This window comes from Macrobrachium rosenbergii, chromosome 26 (assembly GCF_040412425.1).
Source record: "Macrobrachium rosenbergii isolate ZJJX-2024 chromosome 26, ASM4041242v1, whole genome shotgun sequence".
In the NCBI taxonomy this organism is placed as follows: domain Eukaryota; kingdom Metazoa; phylum Arthropoda; class Malacostraca; order Decapoda; family Palaemonidae; genus Macrobrachium; species Macrobrachium rosenbergii.
In genome coordinates this window covers 42,347,596-42,358,774 of record NC_089766.1, presented here as the reverse complement: position 1 = coordinate 42,358,774, position 11,179 = coordinate 42,347,596, and the positions used below count along the sequence as shown (strand labels likewise).

Genomic DNA, 11,179 nt, shown 5'->3' with positions numbered 1-11,179 from the left:
AGCTTGGTTAGGGAAAGTGAGATAGTAGGTGGTAGTGACTCAGAGCATGAGGGTAGTATGTTTGAGGGAGAGATTGATGATGATGATGGAATAAGTGTCAACATAGGTCTAACTTTATTTGAGGATCCTCTGCAGACAGGAACTATTTATGAGGGCCAGGCTAATTTGCCTCGGAAACAAAATATTTCCACAAATCCTTTTACGTCTGTAGAAAACCCTGCGCAAGGAAATCCTCTGGCTCCTGTTCGTCCTTTGGCGGAGTCCACGGAGGACGATGAATTTAATTTGATTTGTAAGCGTATAGAATTGAGGAAGCTAGAATTTGAGGAGAACTAGAGGGCGAGGCAGCATGAATTGAAGATGGCCAATATTAATTTAGAAATAGCTTGGCTGCAGGGTACCTCTAATCATTTTAGTACACCTCGAGGCAACTTGCAGGATAAATTTAATATAGGTGCAGCTTTGAAATTAGTGCCAGTGTTTGATGAGTTGAATGAACCAGAATTTTTCAAGGCATTCGAACGTGTCGCCACCCTGTTGTCTTGGCCACCAGAAATGTGGACAGTATTAATTCAATGTAGGTTGGCGGGCAAGGCAATTCGAGTGTATAATGCCTTTGATGAAGGAATAGCTCGTGACTATCATAAGGTTAAGGCACTAGTCCTCAAGGCATATGATCTGGTCCCTGAGGCCTATCGCCTTAAGTTCAGAAACTTTACAAAGCAGTCCTCCCTTACTTAAGTCAAATTTGCTAGGATTAAAGAGGAGCAGTTTGATGATTGGTTAAAAAGCCGCCAGGTGGTCTCTTTCTCCTCTTTGAGGGAACTCATGCTTCTCGAAGAATTCAAGAGGGCATGCAGCAAAGAGTTGAAAGTATATTTGGAAGAGGTAAAAGCCATTAATTTAGGTAAGGCTGCCCATATTGCCGATGAGTTTGTATTGACCGATTGAACTGGGTCGGGTAATTTTGGGATTAAGAATGTGAATTTTCAATCTGCTAGGCCAACTGATTTTCAGAGGAAATCAGCAACTTTTGTGAATGCTCGTGGCCAGGGTAATCCACCAGTTAGAAATCATAGGCCCGATAGTAACCAGGGGAAAGTCTCGAGTGGACAAGACACTCGTTTTTTCCAAACATAACAGGTTTGGTTCTGGCCCAGGTAATATGAATAATAGAGGTAGGGGGACCTTGTTCTGGTGTAATAAGCAGGGACATTATCAGGCACAGTGTAATGCCAGAAGAAGGTACCTCCAAAGGAATAATAACAATCCTGTGTCATTAATAGCTACTTGTATGCCTGTTGTTTGTAATCCCGAGACTGAAAAGTGTCCGGTTCCTATTAGTAGTAGTGATAGTAGTAGTGGCAGCCCGACCCCTGGTAGAAAGGAATCGTGACTCCTTTATGATAAGTATATTTGGCCTGGTAAATTAATGTCTAACTCTAAAACGATTGATGTGAAATTTTCGAGGGACACAGGGTCGGCCAGGTCTCTGGTTTTGAAAGAAACTTTGAAAGATTTAGTTGAATATTCAGGGAATTTTGTTGTTCTGGGAGGGTTCCCTAACAGGTTGTTTCGGCTCCATTAGTGGAGGTCAGGTTGTCTTTCCCTGGTTATGATAAAGTGACAGAGTTGGCGGTTGTTGAGAGTCTCCCTATCCTCAGCATTGACGGCATTTTGGGTAATGATATGTTGAATAGTAAAGGACAGGAGTTGTTCCCAACATTGTCTGTGCACGCCTGTCCGGTTACAGTAACAACCCGTGCAGAAGCCAAGGCTGCAAATTTAATCGATAATGACGATGATTTAATCTTAAGTAGTTTAGAAGTAGACGTAGAGAGGCCTGGGTCTTTAGACAGTAGTAGTAGTGTAGTTAGTAATGTTTTGAGACCTGAATTGGACAGGTTGTCATTTATTGAAGCTCAGAAAAAGGAATTTAGTTTTGATTTAGGTGACACTGCGGATTTGACAAAACCCATGTTTTGTGTAACTAACGGTTTATCATACCGTATTAGTCGCCCCTCTACTGATGACCTCAGCAAAACATCTCGTATTGAACAAATTGTTGTCCCATCTCAATTTCGGAAGTCTATTTTGAGTCTTTCTCGTGATGGTTCTTTTTCCGGCCACTTCAGTGTATGGAAAACTTTTCGAAAGTTGGCACGTTTTTGGTGGCCGGGATTAAAATCATCTGTGAAACGATTTGTCAACGAATGTGAGGTTTGTCAGGTGATGGGGAAACCCAATCAAATTATTCCTAAAGCCCCCTTAAATCCAATTCCTGCGATCGGTGCGCCATTTGTAGAATTAGTATTTGATGTGGTTGGGCCTTTACCTAAAACTAAGTCTGGATTTACCCATCTCTTGACAATTATGGATAGAGCATCTAAATTCCCTGAGGCCTTCCCAATGAGAAGGATAACTTCTAAGGCAGTGTTTGACAAATTAATTGAATTCTTTTCCAGGTATGGTCTCCCTCGTATTATTCAAACAGATTGTGGTACAAATTTTACGAGTAAGGTATTTAAGGGTAAGTGTGCTGAACTGGCCATTCAGCACAATACCAGCGTACCTTATCATCCAGAGAGTCAGGGGGTGGTGGAAAAGTTCCACCAGACCCTTAGATCTATTTTGAAAAAGTGTTGTTATGAACAAGGGGAGGAATGGGATAAAGGGCTTTCCTTTGCTCTCTTTGCTCTGAGAAATCACCCGAATTCTTCCACTGGCGTCACTCCCTTCGAACTGATATTTGGGCACAAAGTACGTGGTCCTTTAGAGATTTTTCATGAAATGCTAGAGACTGGTCGATGAGGAGATGCGAACGTGGGCGAGTTTGTGGAGGACTTGAGGAAAAAATTATCTAGAGCCTGGAAATTTGCCGGAGAAAATTTGGCTTCTTTTCAGGCTGCTAAGAAGTTAAATTTTGACAGGAAATCTAAAGCACAGTCGTTTGAGCCCGGAGAATTAGTTTTAGTTTTGAGTACTGACTCAGACAACTTCCTTGAACCAAGATATAAGGGCCCCTGGAAGGTGTTGAGGAAGTTGTCTCAGGTAATTTATGAAATAGAAGCTCCTGGGACCAAACAAAAGTGCTGGATATTCCATATAAATAGATTAAAACAATATATAGACAAGATCCTCTTGCTATTGTTTATGAGCTTGTGGCTGGGGTTATGGAACCACCTTTAGAGGATTTAAAGGATTCAGAGGATTTAATTTGTCAGGTGTCATCTGATGCTCTTTTTGATAATATCCAAAATTTAGAGGTTTTGAAGGAAGGGCTGGAGCATCTGGAGATTGCTCAAAGGAGGGATATAATTAACTTAATTTCTTCTTTTCCAGATTTATTTCAGAATTCTCCAGGTCGAACTAGTTTTCTTCAGCATGATGTAGACGTGGGAAGTGCTTCTCCTGTAAAACAGAGTCCTTATCGGCTGAATCCCATTAAGAGGGATATAGTTGATAAGGAGATTAAATATATGCTGGAGCACGATCTCATCCAACCTTCTGTTAGTCCATGGAGCTCCCCGACAGTCCTCGTTAAGAAGCCTGACGGGAAGTTCTGTATGTGTGTGGACTACCGTAAGGTTAATACACACAGTAAGAATGACTCTTTTCCTTTGCCTCGGATAGACGACTGTCTCGATCAGACAGGGGCTGCTAAGCTTATTACAAAATTGGATTTATTGAAAGGGTATTGGCAGGTTCCCCTGTCTGATCGAGCACGAGAGATTTCTGCATCTGTCACTCTCTTCGGGCTTTACGAGTGTAAGGTAATGCCCTTTGGGATGAAAAACGCTGCATGTACCCTCCAACAACTTATGAACCGCGTCGTTTGTGGTTTGGAAGGTACAGAAATCTATATAGATGACTTGGTAGTTTACAGCAACCACTGGCGGACACATATGTTACGGTTGAGGAAAGTGTTTGAAGCTTTAAGGGATGCCGGTCTTGTTGTGAATCTCACCAAGTGTGAGTTTGGCAAAGCAAAGGTGTGCCATTTGGGTCACGAGGTGGGTTTGGGTCAGGTGGCACCTAAGCAAGCCAACCTCGAGGCTATTATAAATTTAAAGAGGCTGGGCAATGTCAGAGAAGTTCGGTGAGTCCTGGGAATGACTGGCTATTATCGTAGATTTCATGCAAAATTTCTCAGACTTTGCTCAGCCTCTTACCAAATTGTTAGAGAAAAGGCAGAAGTTTGTGTGGTTTCCTCAATGTGAGGAAGCATTTATTAAACTTAAGTTAGTGTTAGTATCTAACCCAGTACAGACTTCCCCTAATTTCAAGAGACCTTTTGTTATTGCAGTGGATGCCAGTGACATAGGTATTGGGGGTGTCCTCTTCCATAGGAACGAGGCAGGAGAGGTTCACCCCATATCATATTATAGTCAAAAGTTACTGGCGGCTGAGAAAAGGTATTCCACCATAGAAAAGGAGGCCCTCGCCTTGGTCCGTACTCTTTTGCATTTTAAGCCGTATGTAACTAATTTTTCTTTTCCCGTACAAATTTAGGCATATCATACCCAGCTGATTTTCATAGAGCGTATGAAAGGAGCCAACCAGAGGATTTTACGTTGGGCTCTTCAGCTACAGGAATTCACGTTGGTGATTAAGCATGTGAAGGGAACTGAAAATAAAATTCCAGATGCTCTTTCTAGAATTTAAGGTTCATGTCTGGCCTCCCTCATGCCTCGCCCTGCTCGCTTCTCCAATGGGTTTGCATAAAGGCTTTGGTTGGTAAACAGCAGCTTAAAAAGGTGTATGAATGGGTATGAATGTATCCTCAGTTTAAGATTTGTGGTATTCTCAGCAAGGTTTTGGAATTCTAGTAACTTTTGGTGATTTGACCTGAATAGGAGACACTATTATTTTGCATAACCTGTAGTGACCTAAATATGGGCGGTTACCACAGGTAGGCTAATATGGTAGGGTCTGTTATGTGCTAATTCAGTGTTATTGGCTGAATTGGAGACATTCAGTGATTCTGGTGATAACTATTTTGTGTAATAGTTTGACTTTTGGTTTATTTTGGTTTGGTCTTCTCTGTTGGTTAGGCTGGTAAGTTTTCTGTGTGACAATTTGATTTTTGAGATTCATGTGTTGTAGTGTTATTAATTAGAAATTTTATTTCAGATTTCAGGACCAATATTTTCCTTTGTCCTGTTTATGTATATGTTTGGTGTTGTCTTTAGAGTGATGTGTTAATCTATTTCCTTTTACCAGATTGTTGTTTTGTATAGTTTAATAAAAATTACTCTATTGGAATATTTTTTTGGTTTTGGGGGAGGAAGGTATTAGGTAAGCTTAAATTATTTTCCTTATTTGCATTATGTAAATTTAGACCAGCCTTGTTTTTTTCTAGGTTTAATATCTACTTTTTAAGAAAGTCATTTTGTGGCAAGATAGCTGCTGTTTTGAATGGGTATTTGTTTACATTATTTTTTAACTTTAGTGTCCGTTGTCTGGTCATTTCTAGCGCTTAACATAAAGTGCTCAATTTAACATTATTCAGTGTGGTTAGGCGCCTCCTTCCCATTTGTTTATATTATCTAACTATCGTTTTAACAAGTGTTTTTTCTATTTTTATGAGTGTTGATGAACGCCTCCTTAGTGATGTCTGGACGTTGGAGCACGGCCCGAGTTAGTTCAGGCTATAGCACTCCCGTGATATAGTGTCCCTTGAGCAGCTGACTGATTTTTGGAATTTGGTTGATGATTATTTGGCAGCTTTTTGGACCACGTCTATGGATCTTCCTCTTGGACTATTGTTTGCAGGTCCTCTTGTCACCTGTGACTTGAGTGTTTCCTGCCTTGACCTGCAACTCGGGTCCTTCATGTGACACTCGCAGGTACTCCTGTCACCTGCGACTTGAGTGTTCCCTGCTTTTCCCTGTTGAGGAGGAATTCCCAGGGAATTGGTGCCGTCGCTTTCTCCCGGAACTGATGGGGATTTGCCTGCCATTTCTGTGTCTCTGATCAGCTGTTTTCTGCTGTGAATCTGGGAGCTTGCTAGCTCGTGAAATGATCTGTAAGGAGGCTAACACCAGGTAAGACTAAGTATCCTTGATTTTTATATTGGATCACCTTCCCTTTTATGTGGATGCTCTGGTGTTCATGACCTGCCCTGATAGCTGAACTGGCGATCTGATCATGGCCCTGGAATTCTTCCTCCTCTGCTGCCTCCACTGATGTGAGAAAAACTATATAGGAGTTGGATTATTTAAGTATATATATATATATATATATATATATATATATATATATATATATATATATATATATATATATATATATATATATATATATATATATATATATATATATATATATATATATATATATATATATATATATATATATATATATATATATATATATATATATATATATATATATATATATATATATATATATATATATATATATATATATATATATATATATATATATATATATATATATATATATATATATATATATATATATATATATATATATATATATATATATATATATATATATATATATATGTGTGTGTGTGTGTGTGTGTGTGTGTGTATATTTTGTCATGTTATGCTGCGACTTTATAACATCACCCGACGGGTCATAAATATTCTAGATAAGGTATCATTTATTGAGCTTTGTAGCAATAGGTAGGGATTATAATTGTTTTCTTGTTTTGTTTTCTCTGCCTTCCTCCTTCTTTTGATTTAGTATTAGGATAGTTTTTGGTCTGGCCAGCAAAAGTCTTTGATAGGGTTTAGCTTTCTTAGTTTTAGGAATCCAGTGGGATTCTAAGGACCGGTATTTGTCCTTCCTGGTTGTTACCGAGGTTTTGAAGTGTTTATTATATCCCACAAGGTTGATTTGAATTTTGTATTTATTAAGTATTAAATATTGTTGAGCTTTCTTGAGTGTTTGTTTCCGCTGACCTTTAGCACTGAGTTACATTTATTACTGACAACAATTCTATTATTAATTAAGAACTTGCACAACCCTGAGGGTTGTAACAATTTGTATATGGGAGACGATATCCATTTATACCTCACTTGCTGGGCGCGTGGGTTAAATGCGTCCACTGTAGTCCTGAGTTCTTGTCCTTCGCTGGTTCGAGACCACAGGACAACGAACTTATTATCAACTAAAACAATTCCCCTTCGGTAACATATATGAAAATATATTATTTCTGAGGTAGAGCGAATTGGATATTAAAGGACCTTTGTAGCTTACTGATTGTATATGAATCACGGTGATGTGATAAAAAGTCGTAATATGGCTGCGTAAGACAAACGCACTACACGATCAGCATGGCAGAGGTGGATGGATATCGTCTCTAAATACAAACACCTGAGTTTGATGGGCGATTTGTATATGGGAGAAGATATCCACTTATACCTCACTTGCTGGCCGCATGGGTTAAATGCGTCCACTGTAGTCCTGAGTTCTTGTCCTTCACTGGTTCGAGCCCACAGGACGACGAACTTATTATCAACTAAAAAAATTCCGCTTCGGTAACATATAAGAAAATATATTATTTCTGAGGTAGAGCGAATTGGATATTAAAGGACGTTTGTAGCTTACTGATGGTATATGAATCACGGTGATGTGATAAAAAGTCATAATATGGCTGCGTGCGACAAACGCACTACACGGTTAGCATGGCAGAGGTGGGTGGATATCGTCTCTAAATACAAACACCTGAGTTCGACGGGCGATTTGTATATGGGAGACGATATCCACTTATACCTCACTTGCTGGCCGCGTGGGTTAAATGCGTCCACTGTAATCCTACGTTCTTGTCCTTCGCTGGTTCGAGCCCACGGGACAACGAACTTATTATCAACTAAAAAAATTCCCCTTCGGTAACATGTATGAAAATATATTACATCCGAGGTAGAGCGAATTGGATATTAAAGGACGTTTGTAGCTCACTGATTGTATATGAATCACGGTGATATGATAAAAAGTTATAATATGACTGTGTGCGACAAACGCACTACACGGTTAGCATGGCAGAGGTGGGTGGATATCGTCTCTAAATACAAACACCTGAGTTCGACGGGCGATTTGTATATGGGAGACGATATCCACTTATACCTTCCTTGCTGGCCATGTGGGTTAAATGCATCCACTAGGCTATAGTCCTGAGTTCTTGTCCATCGCTGGTTCGAGCCCATGGGACGACGAACTTATTATCAACTACAAAAATTTCCCTTCGGTAACATATATGAAAATATATTATTTCCGAGGTAGAGTGAATTGGATATTAAAGGACGTTTGTAGCTTACTGACTGTATATGAATCACGGTGATGTGATAAAAATCATATATATATGTATATATCTGTATGTGAATGTGTGTGTGCGCGTGCGAATTTTATTTTATCCTCAGCCGAGGGAATACTCTAAAGAAGAGAGCAATCGACAAGCAGTACAAAAAAGCCTTAACGCTTGAAGGGTGACTGAACACTTCTTTTTAGAGAAGAAAAATCTCTGGCCTGTGTAAAAGACCCTAATTTTGCGCGATTTTTCTGTTTGATAACTTAAGGAGATTTTTCAGAATGCCGTCTATATAAAGAAACTAATAACACTAAAATCATACTAATTAAAACACTAGAAATGAAACAGTTAGAAATGCCGGATACATAACATCTGTTTCATGTTTTTTGTTATATGTTACTGTAGTAATAATAATAATAATAATAATAATAATAATAATAATAATAATAATAATAATAATAATAATAATAATAATAACGATTATTTGAAAGAAACCACCCTATTACATATTTAAATGTCATGATCCTATAGGGACTTGAAAAGTGTTAAACTTAAAATTAAATCAACCGGCTGTTTGTGAAGGTGATGGCAGACAATAATGATAACTTACACAAAAAAATGATCGGATTCTGTGGAATTGTAAACGAACAAACATCAATGTTACATCTACACAGCGAAATATTTCACAGGAAATCTTGGTCTTAGAAGCAGAATTTAATTTATGCCATAATATTCTCACTTCAACCTTTCTGGAGTACTACTCAAATGTTTCCTTCTCGCTAAGAAAACTTTTAAAACTTGTCTCACTAAACGCAAAAAATTAAAAGTAAAGATTGGGAAGCCTTGACTGGCCCAGAAGAAAGACATTTGTCTTCTTAACCCAGAAATAATTTGCAGACGTAAGAAGATAATTCATCTCCTCATCACTCTAACGACACCAGAAGGACTTATTGTCATGGTGGTCCCACTCCACAACACCATCCCAGCAAAGGAAGGCAAGAGAAAAAATGGAGACGAATCTGTAGTAAAGCAACGTCTGAATGATAATGGCCTCTGCCCGAATCGAGGTCGTAAATAGCCTCTGTTTACTCAGGAGGAGGAAAGTAATCTCTGTTCCTCAAGAGGAGGAAAGTAATCTCAGTTGCTCAGGAGGAGGAAAGTAATCTCTGTTGCTCAGGAGGAGGGAAGTAATCGCTGTTGCTCAGGAGGATTAAAGTAATCTCTGTTGTTCAGGAGGAAGAAAGTAATCTCTGTTTCTCAGGAGGAGGAAAGTAATCTCTGTTGCTAATGAGGAGGAAAGTAATCTGTTACTCAGGAGGAGGAAAGTCATCTCTGTTGCTCAGGAGGAAGAATAGAATCTCTGTTGCTCAGGAGGAGGAAAGTAATCTCTGTTGCTCAGGAGGAGGAAAGTAATCTCTGTTGCTCAGGAGGAGGAAAGTAATCTCTGTTGCTCAGGAGGAGGAAAGTAATCTCTGTTGCTCAGGAGCAGGAATGGAATCTCTGTTGCTCAGGAGGAGGAATGGAATCTCTGTTGCTCAGGAGGAGGAATGGAATCTCTGTTGCTCAGGAGCAGGAATGGGATCTCTGTTGCTCAAGATGAGGAAAGTAATCTCTGTTGCTCAGGAGCAGGAATGGAATCTCTGTTGCTCAGGAGGAGGAATGGAATCTCTGTTACTCAGGAGGAGGAAAGTAATCTCTGTTGCTCAGGAGGAGGAATGGAATCTCTGTTGCTCAGGAGGAGGAATGGAATCTCTGTTACTCAGGAGGAGGAAAGTAATCTCTGTTGCTCAGGAGGAGGAATGGAATCTCTGTTGCTCAGGAGCAGGAATGGGATCTCTGTTGCTCAAGATGAGGAAAGTAATCTCTGTTGCTCAGGAGCAGGAATGGAATCTCTGTTGCTCAGGAGGAGGAATGGAATCTCTGTTGCTCAGGAGGAGGAATGGAATCTCTGTTACTCAGGAGGAGGAAAGTAATCTCTGTTGCTCAAGAGGAGGAATGGAATCTCTGTTGCTCAGGAGGAGGAAAGTAATCTCTGTTACTCAGGAGGAGGAAGTAATCTCTGTTGCTCAGGAGGAGGAAAGTAATCTCTGTTGCTCAAGAGGAGGAATGGAATCTCCTTAAATCTTTTGCACCCTGGAAGGGTAACTGTGGAAAACATCGTTTTTTCTCGGAGCTGTCCCGTGTTCAAATATGGATTCTTTCGCGGTTCTTGTATAATCTGACCTCGTTATTCATATAAGAGTGTGGGGGTTTTCTCTCTCTCTCTCTCTCTCTCTCTCTCTCTCTCTCTCTCTCTCTCTCTCTCTCTCTCTCTCTCTCTCTCTCTCTCTCTATATATATATATATATATATATATATATATATATATATATATATATATATATATATATATAAAATCATTACAAGGGCCTCTTCCGAGCTAGCACTCTCTATTCTGGAATCGTTAATTATCAAACAGACAGTATCATTGTTGAATGCCCAAAACTCCTCCACCCCTCTCTACCTGTCTCTCTTCCTGTTTTCTCTTACCCGTCTTCCAGTCGCCCTCCTTCTCCCTTCTATATAGGTTGGTACCCCCCAGCAACGCATAAACTATGGTTATGTACAAATGTTTTTAAAGAGATTTTTGTATATTTTATATGTATTCTCAATATTTATTCTTTTATTACAGCCTTGAAAATGAGACTAGTTGTCTTGAAACGTCGGCACAAATAAAGATGTTTTTATGTACCAGTCTGTTTCCACTGCCCTCAACCCTTGATATATCCGACTGATTTGCTGTCCTTCCTGTACTTCCTATATACCCTTTATATATATATATATATATATATATATATATATATATATATATATATATATATATATATATATATATATATATATATATATATATATATATAT

At 39.1% G+C, this 11,179-nt stretch overlaps 1 protein-coding gene across 1 annotated transcript; it reads left to right on the top strand.

Annotated features, from left to right (window-relative positions):
- The first annotated feature begins 360 nt into the window (after positions 1-360).
- LOC136852827 (uncharacterized) lies at positions 361-9,356 on the top strand. Its single transcript, XM_067127728.1, has 5 exons — positions 361-648; positions 1,570-2,760; positions 2,905-3,051; positions 3,354-4,099; positions 9,176-9,356. The coding sequence occupies exons 1-5, from the start codon at positions 361-363 to the stop codon at positions 9,354-9,356; spliced, it is 2,553 nt and encodes an 850-aa protein (XP_066983829.1).
- Positions 9,357-11,179: the final 1,823 nt, after the last annotated feature.

Bases quoted from the DNA above. Each gene is read 5' to 3' on its own strand.
- LOC136852827 (XM_067127728.1), top strand. From the start codon at position 361: ATGGCCAATATTAATTTAGAAATAGCTTGGCTGCAGGGTACCTCTAAT. The intron at 3,052-3,353 runs GTAATTTATGAA...GATTTATTTCAG, and splicing joins TGTTGAGGAAGTTGTCTCAG to AATTCTCCAGGTCGAACTAG. The intron at 4,100-9,175 runs GTGAGTCCTGGG...AATAATTTGCAG, and splicing joins GGCAATGTCAGAGAAGTTCG to ACGTAAGAAGATAATTCATC.